This window comes from Lepisosteus platostomus, chromosome 11 (genome assembly GCF_059453375.1).
Source record: "Lepisosteus platostomus isolate fLepPlt1 chromosome 11, fLepPlt1.hap1, whole genome shotgun sequence".
In the NCBI taxonomy this organism is placed as follows: Eukaryota; Metazoa; Chordata; class Actinopteri; order Semionotiformes; family Lepisosteidae; genus Lepisosteus; species Lepisosteus platostomus.
In genome coordinates this window covers 1,498,658-1,526,439 of record NC_142621.1, presented here as the reverse complement: position 1 = coordinate 1,526,439, position 27,782 = coordinate 1,498,658, and the positions used below count along the sequence as shown (strand labels likewise).

General features: G+C 37.2%; 1 protein-coding gene and 1 long non-coding RNA gene across 5 annotated transcripts; one reads left to right on the top strand and one right to left on the bottom strand.

Annotated features, from left to right (window-relative positions):
- The first annotated feature begins 37 nt into the window (after window positions 1-37).
- Window positions 38-18,874, top strand: LOC148651721 (uncharacterized). Its single transcript, XR_015925144.1, has 3 exons — window positions 38-361; window positions 2,677-2,729; window positions 17,863-18,874. It is a non-coding gene; the product is annotated as an uncharacterized LOC148651721 (long non-coding RNA).
- On the bottom strand, window positions 1,330-27,782 carry hfm1 (helicase for meiosis 1). 4 transcript variants are annotated; one of them, XM_088597707.1, is made up of 40 exons: window positions 27,705-27,782; window positions 25,077-25,151; window positions 24,788-24,900; window positions 23,118-23,355; window positions 22,262-22,521; window positions 20,006-20,053; window positions 19,143-19,213; window positions 18,924-19,056; window positions 18,473-18,624; window positions 18,224-18,301; window positions 17,837-17,998; window positions 17,211-17,411; window positions 17,036-17,124; window positions 16,805-16,848; window positions 16,603-16,704; window positions 15,216-15,361; window positions 14,774-14,868; window positions 14,455-14,588; window positions 14,289-14,336; window positions 14,004-14,084; window positions 13,354-13,445; window positions 13,081-13,187; window positions 12,948-12,995; window positions 12,705-12,802; window positions 12,389-12,523; window positions 10,959-11,044; window positions 10,641-10,724; window positions 10,255-10,412; window positions 10,049-10,152; window positions 8,705-8,863; window positions 7,524-7,613; window positions 7,069-7,193; window positions 6,544-6,626; window positions 5,999-6,108; window positions 4,724-4,825; window positions 4,222-4,464; window positions 2,968-3,028; window positions 2,675-2,783; window positions 1,931-2,073; window positions 1,330-1,569 (listed from the first exon to the last, which is right to left on the bottom strand). In XM_088597707.1, exons 2-40 carry the CDS (start codon window positions 25,145-25,147, stop codon window positions 1,503-1,505), a joined length of 4,470 nt encoding a protein of 1,489 aa, XP_088453833.1. In that variant the 5' UTR covers window positions 25,148-25,151; window positions 27,705-27,782; the 3' UTR covers window positions 1,330-1,502. The 4 variants fall into 4 exon arrangements, with proteins under 4 accessions (XP_088453833.1, XP_088453834.1, XP_088453836.1 ...); XM_088597708.1 differs by having other exon boundaries at window positions 1,931-2,070; XM_088597710.1 differs by having other exon boundaries at window positions 27,686-27,738.

Below are 27,782 nucleotides of genomic sequence, written 5' to 3'. Positions count from 1 at the left end.
GAGAGCGAGAGCTTCCGGCTCGCTCCAGGGCCGTGCGTCGGCACGCGATGCAACCGCACTACCCCTCGTCCCCCACAGAGCAGCGGCCTCACGCCGAACCATTGCTCTTGTGCACGGACAGCTCTTTGCAATGCAAAATGCAAATGAAAGACACACAAGGCTGCTGTTGTTGATGAGATATATATATATTCTACCAAAACTTCTGTAAATTTGTCATGCCCGTAGACAAATCGAACTGCATGGTGGACCCTTTCTCTTGCCCGTCTGTTTGCTGCACGAAGCCCACCATCCAGTTCCTCCAGTCTGATGTGACGCCGTTGTTGTTTGTTGCAACCCAAGTGTCTAGCTACAGCTTTCCCAGGTGAGTATGTGAGGCTGGATAAATGGGCGACGGGATAATCCTTAATTATCACATGATCTGCAGCAGCTGTGATAATAAAGCATTAGTTCAGTAATAGAGGTCATAGGCTTGTAATGGACTGGAAAGGCTGGCCTTTCCTGATGCCATGTGTTCGAGAGACCTGTAGCTACTGAAGGCAGGGTTTTGGGCACTGATATACATGACAGGGTGTCCAGTCCTGGTCCTGGTCCTGGAGGGACAGTGTGTCTGCTGGTCTTCTAGGTCTCTTCAATGCTGCAGCTTTCCAGACCTGGGGGCAGTTGTTAAATGGGACCAGTTCACCCAGTCACCAGCAGGTGCAGCTCATTAAGAGCTGAGCTGGAGTGAAGACCCACAGACACACCAGCCCGCTGGGACCAAGACAGGACTCTGCTGCTCTATAAGGACAAACCTGATGTGAAAAGGAACTTGCGTCTGCACTTTCCTGCACATTAAAAACATACATGACTCTGTTTATTAACAACATGCATTTTTTTGCATATGGTTGGCTCAGCACAAATACTGTCCTTAATGTTTAATTTAAAAAGGGTAAATATCTCACTTAAAAGCACTGTTATAAACTTGCTGGTTATGAAACTAAGGGAATGATGACTTTCGTTCATTGTAAGGTGTGACTAAGCTGTGCATGACGAGGGTGCTATGAAATATTGTCACCAATGGGTCACCACTTGAAAAGATGTTATCTTCAGCCGAAGGTGACAAACCTTCAGAGGAACACTGAACGCTTGTGGGGAAGGGAATAATCCTCCATTCTGGCTCCCTAAGGTGTGCTTACAGGGCATGGTTGACATCACTGTTTCCTCTCATCTGTTCATACAGATTACTCTCAAGATTGTTGCTGTCATTGGCTCTGTGTGCCCTCACCAGCCTCCCTATTTGTCTCTAAAATGTATATAAACTTAAAATCAAACACGAAGAAACCACAAGAGTTCAACAAGAGAGCACATCATATATTTGATAAAATAATCAAAATCTCAATGTGTTCATTTGAATTATTAACAATTAACAATACATTTAAAATCAGATTTATAAACAATCAAATCAAAGAAATACAATAACTTACAACATTTCTACTAGCATCTGAACAGACTTTTGGGGAGTACTAAAATATTCCATCAAATATTCCAAGAAAAGCACTAACTTCTGTGGCGCTGTCTTCCCTCTCAAATCTGGAACACAATGTGACAGTAAGGTTTGTAATATTTTTATGTTCAGATTTTCTCTCAGTGACCAAATAACCTGTTCATATTTAACTATTCTGTGAGTAATTATTTACATTCAAAAGCGTAACAAGTTTGAGTGTATTTCTTTCATAGTAATTGTGATTATCCTGAAGTAATTGAATGTGAACTCAAATCCTAAATGCAAATTTAACCACAAGATTAAAGAAGCTATGAGTTTCAGGCAGTGCTATCCGAATACACACATAAATGTGAATTTCCAATTAAAGTCTGTTTCAGAAATCAACAGTAATAACAGGTGCAGAGTATTAACATACTGCAAGATCTCCCACAGAGTGACTTACTGTACCTGCCACTGCCTTCTGATACTGCGCTTGCAGCATGCAAATGGGAGAAAAAATCAAATTTTCCCAAAACTGCTGATGAGTTTGTTACATTCCGTCTGGGGCATGAAAGCACCATCCTGTTCTCACTCTGCTCAGTATGAATCTTCTGAAGAGAAACCAAAAAAATAACTTAGCAGTCATGAGGCAGGATTCGAGACAAATGCTTGTTTATCAGTCTGAAATAATACTGATTGGATATTTTCCAAACTGCTTTGGAGTGTGGCATTATCCTTGCCCACGCTACCTTCTAAAGTAAAGACGCTGAGGAAGAAACACTGAGGTATTTAATCATATTTAGATGCATGTATAGCAGTAATAGTGCCCATGGAAAAGACTTAAGTGAAGTTCAGCTGCAGATCTTCTAGAAATATGTCTGCAATGGTAAAAATATTAGATCTGTCAATCTCACCACTCAGCCTTTTTACTGCCTATTTTATTTCTGGCAAGAGCTGAAAGCAAAGAGATGAGGAAGGTGTTTTTGACATCTGGTTAACTTTTGATAAGGATTTCTCCTGTATACCTGTATAATTTAATACATTTTCTGTGACATTACATTGTGCTACAGAAAACTTTGCAGCTGTGCACTGTAGAATGAATGGAAATTCTGTTAATCTAAATTCAGGACTAGGAGCTACATAAATGAAATGGGGAATACTACACATTTAAAGAAAGCAGAGATATGCAAGCTTAGCTTTTACTGCACTTACAGGTTTTGCATCTGAGAAGCTCCTGGACTGTGATGACTTATCATCTGATGTGCAGGTAAGTGCAGGTGTGCACTTAGACACCTGCGGTATAATGTCATTATATGTAGTTCTAAAAAAATACAACATAAAGAAATAAATACATGCATATTCCGACTGAAAATGTGTGCAAATAACAGGATGCTTTATAATATTATAATAGCAAAAGTAGTGTCAATCTAACATACTTATTAAAATATTTACAATGTAAACATATGAGGAATGTAGTATAATTACTTTTTATCGAATTAACTTACCCTTTACATTCTTTGAATGATGTAGTCTGCCCTATCTTGGAGTACAAAGATGCTGAAAACGCTGTAATAAAACATTAGCTTTAATAGTGCTTTTCTCAAAAATGTTGGTACTTGTATGAAAAACAGATTTCATGATATACACTGGAATCTATAGACAGTAAAGACAATAAATACCAGAATGACTGCAAAGGAAAAGCAAAACAATAAAGTATAGTTATAACAGGACAATCAGTTAACGTAACTATAATATGGTTTAATAGTTTACTGTGAAAAACTCAAGCTCATTAGGCAGTGGTAGAATGTTAGACTTGTGTTCTATTCCCTGAGGATCTCATCCAGCCATTTCTTATAAGAAGCCAGAGAGCCTTCTTCATCTACAGGGCTGGGTGGTTTGCTCCATACCCTCGCTACCCTTTGCATAAGGAAGTGTCTCTTGTTCTCGGTTCATGTTTCACTGCTACTGATGAAGAAGCCCATTGGATTGAGTTTGCCACTGCCCTTGATCAAGGGCAGGCAAGTTGGAAGAGCAAGAGATCAACAAGCCAAATAGAAAAACTGTACACAGTATGCTGAATGTGATCTTACTAGTGCATTGTACAATATTAACATCACATCCCTTGATTTACATTCTGTGCTTTTAACCATTCAGCCTAAAAGTTATTTTTCCCTTTTTCATTGCTTCCTTGAGTTGTCTGGAATGTGTAAACAACGTGTTAACATAACTGCTAGGATATTTTCATCACTATCCTCGAGGAGCTCTTGTCTTTATAATTAATGTTTTACTACCTGCATGCAACACCCTCCAACTGTCTGTGTTAAACATCATCTGCCCGGTGCTTGTTCAATCTCAAATTGAATCTAAATCTTTTCGAATGTCATCTGCTGCATCTATGGTTTTTCGAAACCTCCTATTTTTGGTATCATTTGAAAACTTGACAGGTTTACCAACTATAGCAGAATCTAGGTCACTGATACAGCTTAGGATGAGCATTTGGTCTTTATTTGGTCTGCCAAGGTCCTAATCAATGTTCATAAGAATAGATGAAATACACCGGTATTTGTGACAAATTCTTCTGGCTAGTTTTAAATACCTATATTTCCCACTTAATTCCATAAGTAAAACAATTTCTCACTTCTATGTAATCTGATCTATATAAATGCAAGGAATTATTATTTAATATTACTGTACTTTAAAAGCAGTACAGTATTAAAACTGACATCACAGAGCAGGAAAATTCTTGTTAAAATGTATACCTGTTGCTTTCTTCAATCCTGGCCGTGGTATCTGTGCATCAGAAAGCTCACTGACTTGTACCAGATTCTCATCGTCAATATCACTCCAGTCATCCACTCCAAGATCGAATGTCACACGCATAGCTTCTGAGAAGCATCCACTTTCATCTGCGTCTCTTACCCTCTGATTCTCAGAGTAACCTGTGTTGTTTTGTGGAGTGTTGACTTTACTTCCAGTATCAGACTGCTTCCACACCGAAAAATCTGAAATTTGAAAAAAGCTGCACTGTTTTGATAATTGAATTACGTATAGTGCACATATAACAGTAATCAGAATGAGTTGTACAATAATACAACACAATTTTGACCACTGATACACATTCTTGGTGTTTTTTCCTAACACACAGATTGACATTAATTTAAAGAGTAATAGGAGCAATTAGTGTTTTGACAGCAATAATAAACACCTATATATTTTCTTTTTAGTTTATAGCACTGAACAGTTTGCTTTTTAAGTATTTACTTGCGTTTTTCGCTTCCTCAGTATTTTGACTGAGAAGTTCCTCATCTGGCTCTGGGACGATCCAGCTGTGAGAGTTGGCAGTGTAACATCCCGTGTCATAGTCTGATTCAGTGCAAGAAGTCATTGCAAAATCATTAATCTCATTGCTCTACAGCAGTCTAGACACTGCAGATCAATATTTTCATGAGGAATGTCAGTACATAAAATAAGAAATGTACAGAAAGCTTTATGAACTTAAACTCCTAAACTGGCAACACAGACATTAATAATTCATATTATTTCATTATATTCTGAGCATCATGAGTAACATGTCACTATTCATATACACTATAGAAAAAAGGTAGTGTATATGAATGTACTGTATATGAATATTGGACACTGGCATCATTTTGATTAATGGATTCTTGATCACTAGCTGTGATACATAAAAATGACTTTGTAGCATTGAATCACTGAATCGCCTCATCAGAGATGACTGAACACAGATGATGAGGTCAATCAACCTGATGAGTGTCTAGCCTGGTGAATAGAGCACAACACCTCTGGGCCTTCTGTATGTTGAATGCTGGACAGAATCCATGTACTTTTGCTCACCTGCTGTGCCTGCTTTCTTTAGACTCTGAAGAGCACAAGAGATTGTGACACAGCCCCATATGGTACTGTCACAGCAGGTACCCTCATGATCAATCCTGTTGATGTCAAATCTTATCCACTTCTAGCATTTACTTATAGATAGTAAATAAAATGTATGTGTGCCTACAGCAGAAAAGATTCTGTCATTTATACTGTATGATATCTTTTATCAGAAAGTGATGTTTCTTGTGATGCTCAGTTTATAACAATACTTTTGTGCACACGGATTGACAATTGAAGAACACATTTGTAATCTGTATTCTTCAGAAATATGATCATTTTTTCAGGTGTTCAATCACGCCATTTATCATTCTAACTTTACACTTCTAATAGTATAATCAGGAATTTTAAAACTAATAATGGACAATACACCGCAAATATTTCTTACATGCTACACATTTAGCATATTAAAGCAACTCGGGCAGGAAAAAAAATTATAGTAGTCTATAATAATAAGAATCTGGATGAAACATTAGCCATCAAGCTTCCAATATTTCTGCAAATGCTGATAGTAAACACAAGAGCACATTCTGCTATGGCAGCTTTAATATGATTGTTTAGTAAACTGGGTGAAATTGATTGCTATGCAGCTTCAATTGCAAAGCTTAGTGTATAGAGTTACACTCCTTATGCAGTACATACCTCTTTCACAGCACTGCTGCTCTCCCCTTTGTTGCGATGTTGTGAAACTATCAAAAGATTCCAGAGCCTCCACCTTTGTTGGCATAAAAGCTTGGTTCCTCTCACACCTTCTGTTAGAGTATAAGCACAGCATGTTCACTTGGAGAAGTAATCTTTAAACTTGTTTTTATTTGATGCTGCTGTATTTAAATAAAATCTAAAGGATTATTTAAAAAAAATAAAACCTTGAGTAGTATGTTGAGCAGTAATGTTTCAATATAAATCTACATGAGTGCAATAAATGCATTGTTAATACATTTCCCCAAATGGGACAATAAAGCTTGCATTGAATTTGAATTGACCACTTTTTAGAAACAGCAGCAAAAGCAGTGTTTCTAAAGTCATGTCTGCTGCTTCAAATAATATTTAAAGAGATGTGTGTCAGAAGACTTTGTGATGCTGTATGAGTTGTAGCTCATCCCAAATCACATGAAACAACTTTGATTGTATTGTATGTATAGTTCTAGCATGAAATCAACAGTGTTAAATGCAGGCAGATACTGTACCTTGAACCAGTCGGCATTCCATCATTCTGTTTATATGAGAACCGGTGAAGGTCTACAGCTCCAGTGTCATTAGACATTTTCATCTAATGCAGAATAACATTGTGAAGGATAATAAGAAAAAATGGACAAAGCCGTCAGGATTATGATGTGCTATGTGTTTTACATGACAGTAAAGCAAGAAAGAGGTTTCCCATCAATGGAATTAATTCTGCAGAGAAACGTCATACTTTGATTTGAAGATGGCAAAATATTAAGTGCTACAGCACTGTTAGCTACTCTGGGACTGTCTAATGTCTTTGCCAAATAAGTCACTGTTTGATTTAGAATGTAAGGGTTACATTTACCCTTAAACTAAAACCATTAAACTTTATGATAGTGGCACCAACAACACATCCAGTCCGATGAAGATAGCTGAACATATATCCTTTGAATGAGCTACAGATGTTGTACAGCTACATTGCTGACTGGGCCTTATGATCCCTGTGGTCATAAAGGCTCTGCTGTGTTACTTTCTGTTGACTTTACCTTCAAACGTTTGACAGGTGTTTCTGCTAGTGATTCGGTCCTGCTTTTAAGATCACTAAGGTATGAAGAAAAAATGGATTCTGGATTCTTAACACTTCGCTGTACCACCACCACACCAACCTTGCCTAAGAATACAGAATTAATCATGAACACTAATCTCTTGTCACTGCTCATTTAAACTTTTACTATTTAGTAACCATATCAGTTCTAAATTGAATAATTCAGTAAAACACTGAATACTCCCCAAAACTCACAACAGAAAGACTATATCAGACTTATCACAGAGAAAAGACCCTCATCAAATAAACTTCAAAACCAGAAAAGATTACATGTTCATGAGGTTATTTATTTATATATACTTTTAAGGACTTAAGGTTTCTCCTTTGGCAGATATCAAATCTATTTGTAGCCTACTATATGTACACACACGTCATTTAAATAAGAATAATACCTACAGCAGTCATGTCCACACTGCTCCTTGTTTTTACAGTAATGGTTGCATTGTCTTATCCCAGGATCACGGTAGATGATCTCTTTGGAAGAACCTTTGTAATTTAAACCAAACAGCATAAAATAAGGCGAGGGGCACATGATTACATCATTTCGTATACTATATAAAGATTAGACCAAAGTGAAGCAGCAGTATGGTGACTGCTGTTTTGTGGTAAAGCTGGGATTAAATCTAAACTCCATTTCACTCACAAATGTGAAATGGAGTTTATACTTGATACTTGCTGGCGTCTCTTCTATTCAATGACAAACTCTCTTCCGTTTCAGGATTTGTTATTTGCACGTGGCAGATGGGTGATACATTTGATTTAATCTAGGCCTTCTAGTGCCCTGACATAATTATGACACTAATAAAAGTTTGTTTTTTAGTCAAGCAATGACTGAATGGCAATGGAATGACACTGACTCCTTAAAGGCTCACTAAATTCTGTTCTTCAGATAATATATCTGGTAACCTTCAATCATAACTCGTGCCTAATTTTACAGTGTGCATCGTATTTCTGTTTCCTCTTTTTTATATCTGTTTTGAGCTGTCTAATAAATGTCTCTTGAAAGAGCCTGTTTATGCCAAACACAAGAAACTGTGGCTTAGTGACTGTTTTTAATAAAGGCTTTGTAGACCTCAAATTAACTTTAAAATGTAAGACTAAAGTTTTGAATCATACTTTAAAAAAAGAGACAATGTTTTCCATTAAATAGTTTGTCATCATTTAACACGTCTTTAAGCATTATTGTGAAATAACCCTTTCCTTGGAAAACTCTTTAATGTAATGTTAATAATAATAAATAATGTTTCTTTATTAGCCCTATACAATTTCTTGCATTAGGAATTCGTCTTTTCGCATACCCCAGCTTTTTCTCCATGGAGACACAGACACACAGACAGGGAGAGAAGCTTGGGGTCAGAGCACAGGGTCTGCCATTGTACGGCGCCCCTGGAGCAGTTAGGGTTAAGGGCCTTGCTCAGGGGCCCAATGGAGTAGGATTCCTCTGCCGGCTGCGGGATTTGAATCGGCAACCTTCCAGTCACAGGCGCAGATCCTTAGCCACAGAGCCACCTCTCCACCCAATTTAGTATACAATCATACTCTGTAGTCCACTTGCAGGTAAAGAGACACCCACACACCTCTGTCCGGAACAGGCTGTGCTGAGGCAGTCAGGTCACATGTCTCAGCTGTGGCCGGAACACTGTGCTGCTGCTGGCTCTGCCAGCTGTTCACATGAGCTCTAAATCTCTTTGGACCCGAGTAGAAAACACTGTATGTCTGCTGAATGTCAAGTCCCACTATATAATTGGGAATACCAAAATACAGGTCATTATTTTATAACATTTTTATGATGTTTCTTTAGTCAAAACAATCTTACGAGACATATTACAGTTTCCACTTGGGCAAATACTCAATACTTAGTCAAATAGTATAGCACTCCCAAATACGGCAATGTAGTTTTATATTTTAAAGCTCAAGGTCATTAGGGGGACTTTAAATCCCATGGCATTTTTCCATATCAGTCTTTCCACTTATACCTTTTCTAGCTGAATATGGAAACCATTAAGAATTGGCTAGGATGACATGTGGCCTCTGCAATCAAAAGATGACATCATAATAATCTGTGTACTAAACTGCAAATATCACAGAGTCAATCAGCCCAGACAAGCACAATACGTGGTGTTTCTGAAAGAAGAGAAGAAACAACTTAACATGTGTTCAAGGCACTAAGAGTTAAGATTAATTGTTGTGATCAGATCCAACAATCATTTGTATTCCTCAGTTCATATTTGAGATTCTTTGGCTTGAAAATGAGAGCCATTCTCGTGAAACTAAGCCCAGAACATAGCTTTTATTGTTGAAGGCCAAATTCCTCACTTTTCCCCCAAAACATTATAATCATTATTCTTTTTTGGCATGAAAATTAAATTAATTAAATTCAATACCACCGCTTCAGGATTCTGTTATTAAGTTCTGTTCTAACCTGTCTTAAAATGTACTAGAGTCATGTTACATCAAACTGCACTTGTCAAGAACTCAGATAAGATAGACCCACAAGCCACAACAAATCATAATGGATTGGTTAAATCTTAATACTTTAATAACTATTAGGTGGAATATGAAACACCTAAGGCTGCCGCCTCCAAATATTAAGATAACTACTGCGCTCTATAGGGTACTGTGAGAGCTGAATTGTTTTGTATCCCATGACTGCTGGCAGACAAATTAAAAATAACACAAACATTATTATGAATTGATTATTAAGGATTTTTTCTTTTCATTTTGAGATTACCACTAAGTGTATATGTGTGGTTGTCATCTCTTTCAGTAAAAGGTTTTCAGACATGTACAGCATTTTATAGATAATCACCTGCTGTATAGCCTGGTTATAGGTTATATTTACCTGCAAATATGAAGTAGTATGCTCAAATATTGCATATTTAATTATCTGAAGGAGGGAAGTAAACAAAAATTGGACTTACCATACTCTGAACTAATAAGGTTCACACAAATTTGTTCGTCTGCATGTGCCCTTGTAATCTCAGTTTTTTTAGACCAGCTCCCTGATCTCAGTAACAGGGAATCACTGATACGAAAAAAACAGTCAGACATAACACTTCTTAAAATGTGCATACAGTACATTCACATGTAGTTTTTTAACATTCAAATACACTCTTGAAATACTTACGTGAGTTTCTGATGGAAAAGCACTTGATTATCAGAATCCCCTATAAGCAAACTGACATAATGGTTGTCTGGGGCTGTTCTCTTCAACAGCAACTGCTTGTAGTTTGTTAAGATGACTGTGATAATCACCTCTGCAGTTGAAACACTATATTTTGGAACCTAGAAAAAAAACATTTAATTTTATGATTATTATTAAAACTAGACAAAGGACCACAAAAATACTGGATTTGGAGACTCACTTCCAAATGCTAAAATGAAAATTCAAAACATATGTTGGTTTATTCACGTTATTTTTCAGATGTGGTTTAAAAAACAATACCTTATTTAAACTTCTAAACTATATCAAATGTTACATAACTTCTTTCAATATCAGAAGAGCCTGATTACCTGTTCCAAACTGACTTCGTACTTTGGAAGGTGAATGACAGCTTCCCTTATTTGGTTTCCAAAAGGAGGATGTCTGTTCACAATCTGGAAAAAATACTTCACACTTAATTGTGCAAAATGTCTATGGATGAAATTAAATAGAACACAAAAAGCACCGAACACAGAGAGGAGAAATTAAAAGCACATGAAGGTGAATGTGTGTGAAGGTGGTTCTGCATTTAATGCACTCAGACATTGTCAAGTGTCATTCAAAGAGAATATACTGCTGTTACATATTAAAAACAAATGAAATACACATTTTTATTAATGCATAAATACCAGCTCCAGTTCTCTTGCATTTATTTCTTCAATCTTCTGAAATGATGTCAGACCAGCGTTGACCATTGCTGTTGATAGCGTTAATCCTAAAACACACCCAAAAAAATTGATATTGAAAGCAAGTAAAAAGCATTGTGTAAATATAATCAGATTTTTCCACTTTTATCTAAATATGAGCATATATGTCAAATGAGACAGACTAGCCTGCAAATCTGCCCACATTTAAAACCAGTGAGCACATCTGTGACTCTCTTGACAGACACATGTCAGCAACATGCTGTTGATCCTGTTTATCCATGTGGCAGTGCGGTGTGAGATATACATTTTACGAAGTGTTACAATGATTCTGGGTGGGGCAGAGAATTGGGCCTGGTTTGTCCATAGTGTAGTGAAAGGTAGAGAATTTTTTGCTTTTCATAAATAAAAACACAGGTCATGCTAGTAACATTGTTTGTAGTCTGTGCAGACCTTAATGTTACCACTTACCCTTTGAAGATATTTTTTAATGACTTACTGAGTTCTCTGGCACATTGATTGCCCTTATGTAATTCTGGTCTGGTTTTGAAAATAGTCTGTAACAACTTCTAAAAATGGTGCTGAATAAGTCTCTGGTGAGGACCGTCTTGGCAATTCTGTTGCACAAAGGTATGCTCTGGCTGTCCACACTGATTACAGAAAAAAATGCTTTTGGCATTTTGGATTCTTCTACTTATTGAGTTTCTTATCTATTTCAAGTAAATGACTAAATTGGCTGTGTAGGTACTCCAGCGATGGAAAATGGGCATCCACTGTGATTGATTGAAAACCAAATTCTTATGGATTCCTTGATCTGGCAACTGTTTTCAAAAACAGATGTATGTCAACTCTCACTATAAAAGGTTGTTTTAAAGTAATATTTCAACATGTGCAGGTTGTTTTCATTCCTAAACTTTAAAATTCTTAACCCTACTAGGGACAAGCAGCAAAATGCAATGAAATAAAAGACTGTTTTAATTATTTCTTTTTAATTACTCATCCATTAGTTAAAAGTTATTAGTATTTCATGGTAACCTTTCCTAGGACCCCTGGTTAAACAACAAAAAGCCATCAATATAAAGCTTGCTTTATATTTTGCAATTGAATCAAAGTTTACTCTGGACTTCAGCTGTGGTACAAATAATTTAAAATGTTTCTTTACATGTTTTATTTGCAGGTTGAGTGTAAACAGAACAAATCACTTTTTGCTTCTATAGTGTTTTCAAACCCACTTATCAACATCAAATAAAAATTCTAACGGTTAATGTGTGGACGATTATATTGAAACAAGAGTAAACAGGTGCATGAGCAAAAGTGGATCAAAAAGACTGCAGCATGTTTCAGGATAACAAATCTAGTGGAAAAGACATGTACAGTAAATATCCTCTTCCTTACTAAGGATGTTATTCACCTACCTATTTTCTCCAGTTGCTTTGAAACAAACGGTGAGTTCTCCCATAGCCTGGAACGAAAACACTTGGCCAGAATCAAAGAATTGAGCAGAGCAGAGAAGTTCCTCTTGGCTTGATGGCCAAGAATCTCCGACAAACCTACACACAGGAATGCATGTTGAATACATACATATCATTGTTGTAAAATGTTTGAATGTAATAAGCTCACAGAACGAGGGAGTGTGAGAAAGACTTTTTTATGTAAGTTGTGGTAAAATGAAAATATTTAATTTCTGATAACACAGACAAGATGTGTTTAAATAAGAATAAAAGCAATTACATTTAGTTACTCTGGTTCCATTTCTGAATATTTTCCCTATATCCTGCGTCAAACCAAATTCTTGAACTGCGATGCATCCAAGTTGAGCCTGAATTAAACTGAGAAAAAAACCAATCAGTACTATAACATACAATAATTACAGAATATGAAAGAACTCACAAAATAAAAAAAACAAGCTGATTCGGGACACTGTGTATACACACTGTAGGTCAATGTTTTACTTTTAAGTTTTTTAAAACTTACCAATTAACTTTCATTTCATTGGTTTTAATCTTTCCCTCGATTGGGTACCTAGCCACAGTTAGAAAAAATAACATTAAAAAGACATTGAAAAGTTTTACTATTGCTTTAACTGGCTTCATCTCCTTTCTCTTACCTGATCGTTACTCTGTTTTTATCTTTGTTCAGCGTGTTCAGAGTTCTCTTCTCACTCACTCTTAACTGCACATCAGAAAACTCTTTCCCTTTGGATATCAGTCTGATCTGTGACAAACTACACATGTCAGTATGCTTTTTTGTTTTTCTCCTTGAATTTACTTTAATTTATAGACTAAAAAAAAGCATATAACCTAATTACAATTAACTAAAGGTATAACATCGGTTCTGTATTTGAAATGCAATTACATGAATGTCCTTACTGTGTACTTACCAGGTCAGATAATGTTTCTGTTCCAGAAACTAAGGTGAACTGCTTCATGGTGTCATAGGCAATGCAATACCGTGCCATAATCTTCCCAGTCTCTGTAGATAATGTTGGTAAACATTATGATAAAATTATTTAATTACAGCAACATCTTGACCTGGGGGCTTCATGAAGGACAAGTGACTACAACCAATTCTTTTACATCCAACTTGCCAGTTAGTACTGTGGCACTCCTATATTTCTGCTTTTATATGAAGAAGAATGTTCTCTGAGAGAAATGTTACTTCAGGTGCTATCATGCAAATTAATTGAATAACAACATTGATTATTTTCAACATTGTTCCAAAAATGATGAAATGGCTTTGTCTGTGGTTGCACTGCAGTGTTGAAATGCATCGCCGTAGTTTTGTGTGCAGCCAGCTCTCCTTCACTAAAGTTTAAATAAGTACCAGGTTGCAATACCAGTTACAGCCATAATAATTTACAGATCCACCGCTGACAGATGTTCTGTAGAAAGTACTGGGGTACATATCATATCAGTGCTAACGGAACTGTTATGATGTGGCTTAAATGGACAAATGTTAGAAATATTATCTGAAAATGCAAATGAGGAATTAAAACTGTGCTGAAATGAAGGCTGGCCTGTGGGCCTTTACCAGTAGTTTTAAAATTTATGTCTTCATCCATGGTAATCAGGCCAATTGAAGACAGCGCATTCAGATTCCTCAGACAGAGCTCTGAAATGAAGGAAAAGAAAGAACGTATCTTAACCCTAGTGTCGTGAATGCTACAGATATGAAGGAGAACAGGCCAAAAAAGGAATTCGTTTGCTGGTTTTTTTCCCCCGCATTATAGCGTTATGCAAGATCTCCACACACCCAAAAATAAAATACACATTTGAACTGCTAATTCTTAAATTAAATTAAACAGAAAACATGTACCTTGCAATTCTGCTTCTATTCCAGCTTTGTTTAATGCAGGAGGAAAACCTATAAAGAATGAAGAACATAAGAAACCATTTCACATCTTTTTTTTCTGATGCATTACGATGAATTTATGGATTTGTATGCTTTGGGAAAATGGCTTTATGGAATGCAGTACACATACCATAATAGCTGGGGTTCTTCAAGGCTCTGATATACAGGAATGTAGAACGTATCCAATCCAGTGCACCATTTACATCAGAGAACGTGTGAAGAACTATCTCTGCGTTTAAATGTTCAACCAGGTGTTTGTGCAGGCTGAACGACAGCAAACGAAAATCAGATGTCTTTGATAAGCTCATGACGCTCACTTGAGTAAAACTGCAGTTTAATTTCATTAGCAGTGTATACAGATGAAACGAAGTTCTCTGCACATTTTAAAAGTCACAGCACAGCGGTACTGAAACAGAAAAATATATCGTTCCAATCTGGCGAAAACTCACCTGCTTTCAGTTGTTTCATCTCCACTTACGAGATGAGTGTATCTGTCTTTTGTCTGGGATCTGGTCATAATCACTGCTGTAGCTGTGGTGTCAAACTAAAAATATATGTACATTCATACATTTATACCGTATATACATGGAATTATTGTCATTCCATTAAATACAACTGACTAGTTTTATTAAACAAAAGCATTTTTCTAATTTAGAGACCTACGATGTCATGCTTGATTTTTGGTTTTTGTATTTGATGCAGTGCAGAGCTCTTAAGAGCTCCAAAGCAGACTACATTTTTTAAGGAAATGTTAAAAAACAGGTACCAGGAATGCAACAGGAATAGTCAAACCAGAATTGTCTTAAGCCTGCAAGATTTAATATTTCTAAAGAATGCCATTGTCTGTGCACTGTATACATGGTGGAATGGCTTGGCTGAACTGTAATGTACCTGGGGCCTCCCAGCTCTTCCTATCATTTGAAGGATGTCTGTTTCACTGTACTCCTGAAACATGCCTCCTACGTAATGCATGGTGGACTTGATCACCACCAAGTGAGCAGGCAGGTTCACTCCCATAGCTAAGGTGCTTGTTGTAACTGTTTAAAATTAGAACACAGGATAAATCGTACACATCTTCTTTTCACCGCGCTGCATTATATCATTGCTCGATTTGATTTTATGGAGGTCTTGACCAAATGCTTGACAAATTCAAGAGTGACCACTTTAAGGTAGTGTTTTTTACAGATAAACACATGCATAAATCTAGTTCCCCTGGCTTTAAATAACTTTAAATAACATAAATCACCTTGCTTAATTCTAGAAATATTCACTGCTTAACTTATAAATCATTTCTTGGCTTTGGACATAGCAGTATATCTGCAGAACTGCATTCCAGCTAATGTGAGTCTCGTGCACTTAATAATTGTAGCTACTGAAATGACCCTGCAAGGCTGAAATAAACTCCCAGAGAATATATAGATCAGTATTTTGGATCAATTTCTCTTCCGTTCCTATCTTGCACATAGTACTATCCATATTTTTTGTTTTTAATACCTAATGTCTCCTAATATATTATTTTTTTGACTTGTGACTTCTCCACCTTTTGGAGCAACTAGTTCAGTTTTCAAGAGGATTTGTAGTTGTTTAAAGGGGAACTGCATTGCTGTTTTTAAATTTCTCAGTTAGTAAGAATCAGCATTGATGAATGTGTTTCAAACCACAATAAAAGTAAAATGTAGACAGTAACTTGTAAAACCTCCCGTTTACATCTCAAAATAGATGAAATATCCAAGTATGGGCACTGCCGTATTCTGTGATTCAGAACGAGGCAACAAACCATCCTGTAAAGTTATGCGGGCCTACGACATTGTAAAAGAGCAGGCTTGTGAAAACATCTCTTTTAATCCAATAGAATATCGCTCTCAACTTTGAGGCACTTTTGCCGGAAAATACTACTTACTTGTTAACTCTGCATGCATATCACGTTGGAATATTTCTGCCTGTACTTATTTGCTCGTACATCACATTACATGAGTCATTACTGTGACTAGCGAGCAAGAAGGGCCGCATCACGTCACAATTTGTGGTAACTCACACACAATCTGTAAATCTCGAAATCTGAAATATTTTTCTACACCATCAATTAATTTAATTTGTTACAGAGATTTAATAACAAGTCTGAGAAACTGGGACTGCAGTTCCCCTTGAAAGCATTTAGTTACATGGGTAAATGTGACATCAAAATGTATTTGTGTTCTCTGTCACACATTCATAAAAGGCCCTTCTGAATTTTCAATCAAGTTATTAAAAATGCAATATTCTTGAGAGGTTTACTCACAAAGTACTGGTAGGTCTCCCATGGTAAAAGCACCTTCAATTAATTTTCTGTCAGACAAGTCAATGCCAGCATGATGGAATCCTATTCCATACATCACTAGATCTGAAACATATGTACAGTATAGGAAAAAAAATCTGTAACAGCTCCTAAATGTGAAAAAGAAGGCAAAAATAATTTAATGCTTTAAATTTCTATTACCAACCTCTTAGTTTGGAGTCATGAATCACGTCTGCATACTTCATCAACCTGAAAAAGCAGTGACATCTTTTCATCTGTGATGATCACAATTAAATTAGATTTTCATTTTAGATTAACGGTATATTAATTCGAACATATAAATATTCACACTTTTGCCACTGGAATGTAAAAAAACCCCAACAGAATTCATGCCAAAATGAAGATGAACAAACATCAAAGTCTAAATATAAATCACCTTTGTTTGTGTTCAATGCTCATTATGAATCTGGCATCCTTGGCAAGAACAGATGCAGACTGTTGTACACCCTTCCTTGTTGCACAAAACTAAAAAGGAGACAAAATGAAAAGTTTATATTTCTGCTTTGAGCTTTTTTAAATAATTCAGAACAAAGTAAAATACTAATGATTACCACAAGTGTTGGTTTCTGATCAGAATAGGTCTGGATGATGCTTGCTATTTTGTAATTAAGAGACAAATCAAACTTAAATTCAGTTTGATTGCTGGAGCAGGGAAATCCAAGCACAACTTTTCTTAACTTCACAGGCCTGTGTTCTTCATCCATTTCCAAACAAACGGCCGGCTCACCACCATCTGACAGCCAATCCGCAATCTGGAAATAAAAAAAACATTCCAAAATACCCTTGTGAATACAAATAAACAGATTTCAACATCTTGTGCATTGCAGTAATTAAAAGTGGGCTTAATTTCAAATGTAAGCAATAAAAGCATACTTCCCACCCTATCAGGGAATGTGCATTCATATTTAAAGAAAACCACAAGGTAAAACAGGGCTCCATCGAAAAAAGGTAATTGAGCTTTCATGATAATTATGTCTAAGACGAGAGGATGTGGTGGATGTGGTGAGGTTGTTAAGAGTTAAATGCCAAATTCCATATCCACAAAGGACATGCCAGTTGGCATCACTCTTGGCAGTTTTAAACACCTTGAGAGGTGAAGAAAAATGTTTCCAGAAGGTTGATCAAGTACCACCCCATGCATTTTTTAAAAGGGAGAAATCAACAGCGGCATACTGACATCTTTGATGTTTGGAATTGTTGCAGAAACAGCCACGAATCTCACGGAGGTCTTCGATTCTGGGGTTTGTGCACCGTGAGAAAGGGAAGAACGCATCGCCTTCATCCTGCTCACTACCACCTCGAGAGTTGCCCCACGAGTTTCATCTTTTACAACATGGACCTGAAAGAAGAAGTTTCCCATGCATGCCTGTGCTGAAATACATAGATTTTACTACGTTTTTAAATAATATGCAGATGGCATTGCTTAAGTAGTCTTATGTTGATTGCATAAATTATACTAATGAACTCTACTGGTGTGGATCCATACAAAAATAACAAACACAGTACAGTACATAACCTAAATCAAAAGCAATTAAATTTCTGCTTTGCAGGCTTTATCACTGACCTCATCTATAAGGAAGAGCCTAACCAGCTGGACCAAACAATTACCACTCCACTTCCTTGTCATGCTGTCCCATTTTTCCTTGAAAGAGACAAAAAAAGCACAGCAAGTGGATTTCAGTCCGAGAAGCCAGGAAACCAAAAAAGTATTAATTGTGCACACAGCAGCCATATTTGCGTTATTGTGCTCCAGTGTACCTTCAGACATGAAAAGATGATGTACTTCCTGAGTCGCATTAAAAGAGTCACTTACTGGCGTAGTCATGATGAGATGAGCATCTTGAATCTCAAAGAAGTCATCAATTTCTGTATCCCCTGTGAGCTCCTTACAATTCAACCCTAAAGGCCCAAATTTTTGTTTCCAGTTTTCATAACGTTGACTGCAGAGGGCTTTAATTGGTGCCACTAAAGGAACAGGACAGAAGCCATAAGCTCTTATGAGATGGCAATTCTCATAAAAGCAATCTATACAAAAAATCATGTTTCCAAACATTTTGCTCTCATAAAGGCAATAGACAATGATCACTAGCTTCCCTTTAAGCCCTGGAATGTTTCTTGTAGCTGTTTATTGATTCTGTGTACTTGAAAGTTTTCCTTTTTATGCCTGGTTAAAATAAATGGGTGGAACAGGGCTTGGATGTTCTACTAACACAAATTGAATTTGAACTTGAATTATTTGATTGTTAGAATAAACAGACACCTACTGTATACAATCTTAATGTGGGACCAGGGCGCTTGCTCTTCCATCAACAGTCGGATAATCACCAGCTCAAACAGTACTGTTTTTCCAGAGCCCGTTGGAGCACAAGCAACAAAATTTTTACCAGTGTAAAGAAGCTGAAAGAATTAACAGTCAGGACTGAGACGAGAGCCCTTTAATCTTTTTACTTTCAAAGAAATAATATAAATACACACACACTTACGTCATCCAGTGCTTTAGACTGGATATAATTGAAATAGGGGAATTCTTTGAAAACCGATCTGTATTGTGCAGCTAAACAGATAATATCAAGGCTTAAATAATTATAGCAAACTGATCTATTTTAAAAAGTGTTCTAAAACTCCATATATTGTATTCTGAATTTACTGTATTTCAACACAAAACAGGTTTAGCAGTTACAACAGATGCAGATGCCAATAAAATACTGCAGGTACCACTGAGCCCAGAAAAAAAATGTGAATTATACTGTGTAACAGATACTTAATTTACAACCACAGTGTAATAGAAAGCCTGGAGAACAAACTCGGAAACACCTAGGAAAGAAAAATGGACGAACTGTAATATTCCTCTTTAAACAGAAACGGCAATATTCCTAAGAGTTCGGTTTATGGAGAGCTTGTTTATTTTTAAAAAATATTGGGAAATCCTGTGCAACATCTACCAGTAGTTAAGTGTACTGCACCAGTTGCCATGCCGTTGCAACTGGCCGTCTTTAAAATATATTACACGCCAGCCCAAACCTAGATGATGACCCCATTGCGCACTCTAGAGGAGAGAGACGGTACTGTTTCACCAGACGCTAGTTGCCTGCCTCTGCCTCGCCAACATTTCAGGTCTGTAACTCACAAATATTAAGATTTCCTTTAAAAATAACTGAATATAATACTTTTTTATATAAAACCTAATACAATGATGACAAGAAAAGGCGCATTACTAAAAAGGATTACTAAAATTATCCCATAATCTATGAGGGGGAATGAGAAATAAAAAGAAATAATGTGAAAACCAGCTCTAGTCATTACAAAAGGCATTAATTTCTTTAAATCGTTATTTGTAGAAGGATACGGATTTCAGTCACTGCCCGGAGGACTCCCGACTCCATGCCTAATCCACCTATAAATGAGAAATTATATATCCATAAATAAATTATATATGCATTACCAGATGGATACATTAGTTAGAACCAGCCAGTAATTCCTGTCTCTGCTGCACGAAAAATAAATTAACATCAAAGAAAAATGTTCTTAAAAGAGCAAGTTTAGGAGGTTTAATATTTGATGATGTTAGATCTCTGCATATGCATCTATGAAAGTGGTAGTCAATAATCTCTTAAGAATATTAATGCATTTAGCATGCAGTGTTTGTTAATATTAAAAATTAAAACAGACAGAGAATATACATTTTAAAAATAATTTTACATATTCAAGGGCCATTTAATGCAATACAGAGGGAGTTCATGAACTTCTCAGCAGTGCGCACTAGCTCTCAAAATAGCTGTAGCACGCCACCTGCTGGCAACAGTGTCCACTGCAGCCTGGCATACAAAGGCGACTAGCATCTGGTATAACAAAAAGGTCTATTTTACATGTCATTAAAGATTCATATTGCAAGCCTTTTAACTTAAGCTTTAAAAAACCTTTATGTGCTGCACTGAAGTTTGTTTAATACAGCCAGGCTCTTAGTTTTCCACTGTGTTTTTAATTGCTCAGCACAAGACAGATTTTGAGAAGTAGTGTTGTAACAGTTCCCTTAGAAGCCTTGAGTATTAATTGCCGGTTCCTTGTTTCTGTTGTTGTTGTTCTCTCGGTCAACACCTTGCTCCAAGCAGCAGGGAGTGAAGAGTAAGCTGTAAATCCTATATTAATTAAACCTCGTTTACAGACCTATCTGGTACTGTGCGTGTCTCTATTGTCAGCTGAGATCCAGCACTAATAAACAGGTGTTGAACTGAGCAGCTCCTTTGTGTGAAGTTTATTACGGGCCCTGTTTGGAAATCGGTGTGAAAGCGCTCAAGTTCAGCGATTTGAACAGGAAACATGCTGTCCAAGGCAGGCAAAGAGAGGAGGCTGGCAAGGGACTCAGGAAAGAGCTGACAGCCTCGCTGTCAGAAGCCTCCTCTCTCACCTGGGGATGACAGAATGTCATGGAAATATTTTCTCTGCTTTACAAATACATTAAACACATGTTCTCCATCATTCTGCCTCAAATAATTAAAACCAAATGATTCCTTTCACCCTATCACTCAGTACTGATTCAAAGCACACAAGCCACATCACAAGGAATTCAAATACCTAAAGGCTCCCCTTCAAATAACAAATTCTGTTGATTATATCAAAAGAATACAACCACATTGTGGTTTGTGAAAAAGAATTAAAATAAAGAGGTGATTTAAGTAAAAGAAAGACTGATAAATGTAAAAGGTGTCAATTTTCCATTATAAATGAAAGAACAAAATGATGGACGTTTGACACAGTACAGTATATAATGAAAGACTGTCATAATGTAGATGCAATCATACCTTATATAACTACAGACTCATTACTATATGAATAAGTTGATTTTTAAAACTTAATATTTTTAAAAGATGTTAGTCTCCAAACTATTAAAATAGTATAAGAATATGAATCTCCAAAAATCACAACTCTAAAGAGCCCTGTTTGTGACACACTGCAAAAAAAATCTCAGATTTTGGATTCAAATTAAAACAAAATCTTTAGTAATGCCTTACTTTTACAATATTACTTGCAAAAGTAATGAAATGAAAAAGCGGGAATGAAAAAGTGAATGTTACTCTCATACTTTTTAAAGGCAAATCTCCTCAGGTAAAACCACGAACTCTGTAATCTTTAATATTTTTCTTGTGCCCTATGATTTAAACTTCTGGTTTTCAATCTCTTGCTTTGTTAGCTGGCTGCTCTATAATGATGTAGTTTTCTGTGAAGTTCCAGTATTCCAGCTCCAGGCAGCAGCTTAGCCTTCAGTATACAGGATCAGAAAAAGAAGTGAGCAGCCGAAAATGGAGAAAAATGGCCTGCAGTACCCCAAGGTATGAAATAAATTGTAGATGATAACTGGAAAATGTAAGTCACAAACGGCATAATAAATTCTAGGAGATCTTATATTCTTTCAGGAGACCAAAACCAAACTTTGGTACACATGCTTGGCAGGCCATTAAAAAAATTATTTCATGCTCTGAAAACAGAGAGCTAATGTCACATCTGATTTTTTTCTGAAAGCGAAGTCTTCTGCAGCACGTACACTGACTATAGATACAGCACATGGAGTTCTCTGTAATACACACAATGGTTAGTCAGGTCTTACCTCGTACATTAAGTGGCTGTGGAGTCAAGGGAAGGACATGGGCTGTTTTTGTGCTCTGTTTTGCAGCTGTGGAAGCACAACCACCCAAAGCACACGGACCTCTCATAGAGCTCTGAGAGTTATCAGCAGATGTCATGAAAGCCTCCTGTGACACCTTAGTAACTCCATCATTAAAGCCATTGCTTCGGGCTCCTCTCTTCACGACTGAAGGGCAGTGCTGTCTGTCTGAAGCTGAGGCAGTCTGGGGACATTTAAACAAGCTGGAAAACATATATTAAAAATCATCTCAATAAATTTAATTGACTTAAGTGCAAACTTGACGTATCACAGAAAATAAAGCTTTGGAAACAACCAGCCATTTTCATATCAAATTTAACAATGAAACACAATTAAAACTGCTGTATCTGTTTTACAAATTCATTCCTAAACCAATTCCACCACTATACATCTCTTTACAAGAAAATAAAAGCTGGGAAGTCCTGGGGCAGCACAATGGCAGTAGTGCTACTGTATCTGTTTTCTGACTCAACAATGCATCAAAATGTGAATGGCGAAGAACGACCTGAAATTAAGCAGGTAAAAAGTGGTTTAGGCGTCTTCATTGAGGCAGTATTCTGGAAACAGGAACAAATAGAATTCTATAGACATTTATCGGTATGCTGATGATACCAGTTTAAAGCATAGTGAAGTAAAAGTGCAAATTTACCCCTGGACTTCAATGCCGTTCAATCATTACAAAGACCATAACTCAACTATTTGAGGTTTCTTTAACCCAAGGCAAAAAGTAAAGCACATCAGCCCAAAATACCAACATCAAATACACTACACGTAAGCATTATTAAAAAAAGAGCAGCACCTTCTCCTTAACTGTGAGCTTTCTCCATTGTTAGATGTTTTCTCACCAAACAGCTGGTCTGAACGCTGAGTTTTAGGTACATTACTGTTTTCATCTCGATCAAGATGTGAATCCTCCTTTCCCAATAAACTGAAGGGTCCTATTGTCTTTTGAAAATCACTGCGTTGAGCAGAAATATTTTTAGTCCCATCTGTTTTTTTCAAAGGTGGTATGAATTTTCTTATTGTCTGTGAAGAACCTGTGAAGAAAAACATAAACTTCTATATTTTAACAGCACAGCACAATTCATTTACTATTATTCATGCATTCTGGATTATACAGAGGTGGTCATGAACTTTAACCTTTCTGTTTTCTATTTTACCATTCTTTGTATGGATAAGAAAAAATAAATGAGCATAACCCAACCTCACTTCATTACGAGCTGTTCTCACTTACCTGGGACGTCTCTGATTGATAGGAAAATGGATATCAGCACTAAACTAAACACTTTGATTTGCTATCCTGATATATGTCAATGCTAAGCAGAGCTCGCAAGCTTATCAGGGCCAGCTCACACTTCAAAAAGCAACAAAAAAAAACATTTTTCATGAGCGAATATTTATCAGGAAGATCAAGAGTCATAAGAGGTAGCTCAAAGAGACGCATTCTGTAGACATATGTCCCGAGAAGAAATAACTAGGTAAGAATTTAGATTCCAAAGGAATGAAACAGGCAGGCTTTTCTATTATCTTGTTTGCAGAGGCATCTGGAGACATGACAAAAACAGATTAAATTTCAATGGGTCAGCGCATGGGTTTCAGAACTGGAATCCCTGATTTAGGGCATAAATGATTCGTACCGTGCAGCATTCTATTTCAATTTACTAAGGTTATGTTGAATATTAAAGCACGGATCTGTAAAATATTGGGGAAATAGAGCTCTTGTAAAGGAACATTTGGTAAGACATTCACTGATATAAATTTGTATGACTAAAGCATTAACTAGATTATAAATTTGGAATGTGATTGCCAAACCAATTTTGACCTACATGAAGTGGGAAGAAAGGGGATAAAACAGCAATTTTCTGGGTATTACAACTATAATTGTTCATGGTAGAAACTATAATGGGCATTATTTGACCATAATGGAAGCTCTGTCAGCAGTATAAACTTATAAAAACACAGCATAAAGTGCTGAACTGCCAGTAAACCACCAGGAAAATGAGATACCTATGTAAAATTGCACTCTTAATGTAATGGCTTATTAACTTGTGTTCTTGCAGTTTAAAATGATAAACATTCCCAGGACAGCACTTGCTTTAGATCTTCCAATTAAAGAATTTTTAAAATGTACTGTGAATAGTGTCCTCCGTCAAAGACAATTAATTGTATGTCCTTGAAAAATTGGTACTGCAAGCAAAAAATAAACTGAACAAAGATGACGCCTTACTTCTGACCATGTAAAATGGGTTTGTTAGAATGTGTTTGTCTTATTTTACAGAAGGTTTAACTGTTTGCCATAAGCTTGTATTTTATTGAAAGAGGGTCATGTTCAAAACCATTAGCATGCAAACTAATTCTCCAAGGTACAATGAATTTACATAGAATCATTTTCGAGTTTAGTGGTTATTGCTTATGATCTGCACATCTGAAACAACACAGCACAAGCCAGAGTTAAAAAAAGCAACTTACTGTAAGAGCGAAGTGTTTCTAATTCCTCCTGCAGTTCCTGAGTACCTGGTATTTCAGACGCCAGTGGCGGAGGTTCAAGTTGCCAAGATCCTTGCCCTTGATATTGTGGTTTTCTTTAGAAATGTGAGAGAAAATATTATTCTTGACAAGGGAACGATTTCTCATAGGTTTACCACTAAATACATGCAAAGGTTTTTTCACTCGTGTTTGTTTTCATCAAGTGACCACTGTTTACAAGGGAGGCTCCCAGTTTTTTTGGAGGGACAAACTTTGAAAAAGTAATACTCACGTCTTCTGAGTCACTGGTCCTTCAAAAAACAGACCGTCCAAAGATAATGTGCAGTCTTCGGGTCCCGCCATATTCCTGTTCACAGCAAGATTCCTATCAAGGTCATCTAATTACAAACATACATCAAATCCACTGTGCAGCCAGCAGTCACATTTGATGTTTATTTTGTGCATTTTAACAATGATTAATAACGGAGATTAGCCCTGTTTTGTGTTAAAGGGGAACAGCAGTCCCAATTTCTTAGACCAGTTATCGAGTCTTGGTAACAAAATTAATTCATTGACGGTATAGAAACATTTTACAAGTTTCGAATTAAGCACAAAGTCGAGAACGTTGTGAAAGTGCTGTAAGTTGTCACCGTTGTCGCAAACCCCTGGTCTCACCATGGGTGAGGGCAAGAGCTCCCACAAATTCCAGCTCATTGTAGTGACTAATGTACTGTGAAGTACAAGCGAATAAGTACAGGTTGTGCAGCAGATATTTCACTGCAGAAAGTTTCCAATGTGATCTGCATACAGTGTTAACAGCAAAACCATCTTGAAGTCGAGAGCAATATTTCTATTGGATTACAAGAGACGTGTTCACAAGCCTGCTTGCTCGTGGTGGGGCTTGTCTGTAATGTTTAACAGGGCCGCAGCACGTGACTGGAAGTGTTGTTGTCTCGTTCTGAGTCGGAAAACATGGTGCTGCACATACCTGGAAATCGTGTCTATTCTGTGATGCAAACTGGAGGTTTTACTGTGTTAGTTACTGTGTACATTTTACTTTCTTTGTGGATAGAAATGTACTCATTAATGCTGATTCTTACTAACCCCGAACTATAGAAATAGCTTTGCAGTTCCCCTTTAATGCAGTTTCTCTCTCTGATAATTACACTCTGTTGTCACGAAAGCAGCTGTCAGGACTCTAAGGTCTGCCCATCCCAGGCAGATTAGTACTAAGTTTATATAAAACTGTTTCCTTTCTATATTAACTGAGCTTCATCTGACATTTAAGCAACAGAAATGTACATAAACTTGTGTATACTCTTATCAGCATGCGGTTTATCCATAAATAATAAATAATTGTTAGTTTATTAGAGTATTGAAATATGAATGAGGGTTAACTGTGGTTGTGTTCCTGAAAGCAAAAGTGGTATTAACCACATTAAAATTAAAGTTAAAAAGAGATCTTAATGCATAAAATCCCGTGTTTAAAAGTTACTTGACAAACAGAATTCATCAGCTCCTAAAACTAAATTAGTTCTATGTTCTTCACTCATGAATAATTTAACTTCAAGGCTTAAAGCAGAATTTGATACTGCGCTCTGATAAAAAAAATATTTATACATAAAAATATATTCATATATATACTTATTGATTAGTGCTAAGGGGGCAAAATAAGCTTCTTCACCATAATCTCCACTTCATAAATCCATCTTCACCATGTGAATTATACATCCAACCCTGGTTCCTTTTCTGGCGGCATACATAAATCATCTGAACAGTGAAAATGGATTCATTTATGTCAGAGTTCCCCTCCCCTGATCCCAATATTTAAATATTGCAAGGGACTCCAACATGCTGTAGGTCCATGTTATTATGCTGTGCTTGGCTTTAAACCGTCTTAATAATTCTGCCCTGAGGCCTGTTTGTTTGTCCCGTGTATTTCCTCCTTTTTCAAAAATGTTACAAAAGCGCAGTCTAATTTTGAGGTATTGATAAGCTGGGAAGGAATTGAAAAAAAACTGACATAAAATGATCACATTCGCTTACAAAATGTGGTGGTTATTGTGGCCTGTGCTTCTAGGAAGGCCTAGCAGACCTTACATTTTTAAAAACCAAACTTCTAAGATTGCATTGCACGCTTTGTAAGCCGATACAACTGGTATTATTTCGCTGTGCAAGGCTGGGTCAATCATTGTTTGTGTCTCTTTTGTGTATTTGCTCTACTGCGCTTTTGCATATCCTGTTGCTGCTGCTGAAACAACAACTAAAAGTTACGTCGTTGCGTTGCAATAGAGGATTGCTCGAAGCGGGCTCTCTTTTTGGGGTGGGGGGGTAAAATCTGACAAACGCCACCACGTTTGGAAAAACAAACAACAAAAATAAATGTCTTGTAATTTCCTGCCTCCCCACACCGAGGGCCTGTGTAGCTGCAGTGGGGCAGTTGGCCAGTGACCCGCCTCTGAACCGGCTGTTTGCCCGGGTGGTGATATAGTGATGGCCGTGAACACATCTGCCCTGTTCCGGCGGCAGCAGCCTGGGCGGGTGTGACGTCCCTGCCGCGCGGGCGGGGCCTCGAGCCGCCCGCCGGGCGCGAGCGCCGTTTCCCACCGAGGCCCGGCCTGAGGGAGGCCGTACACGGGGGTACTACTTTACTACTAGTACTACTAGTACTACTTTACTAGCACGGGTAATACAGCAAGCGTGTCAACAATCAACGCGGTCCCTGCTTTTGTGTCCATTTTCACTTTGTTGCCAATAACTACCCTCCTCTCCCGCCGGCAGCGGTGCTTCACCCTCCGGACTTTCTTATCGGCGTCCTGCCGAATAAGTGCTTGTAAACTGAAAACGAATGAGACGCTTACATAATAATAGAACGTTCTGTGAATATATATCTATACATACAAGAAATGTGTTATTTTACGTGAAAACGTTCTTGAGGCTGCGGGACGCCGCTCTGCCGCCGTCGGGTCCCGGAGGGCGCGCGCGCGCGCGAGTGAGT

Excerpts from the sequence above, each read along its gene's own strand:
- hfm1 (XM_088597707.1), bottom strand. The coding sequence starts at position 25,147 with ATGGCGGGACCCGAAGACTGCACATTATCTTTGGACGGTCTGTTTTTT. Across the intron at positions 12,996-13,080 it reads AAAAACAGAGTAACGATCAG|GTACCCAATCGAGGGAAAGA; the intron begins GTAAGAGAAAGG and ends AACTGTGGCTAG. Across the intron at positions 3,029-4,221 it reads AGGATTGAAGAAAGCAACAG|CGTTTTCAGCATCTTTGTAC; the intron begins GTATACATTTTA and ends GTTTTATTACAG.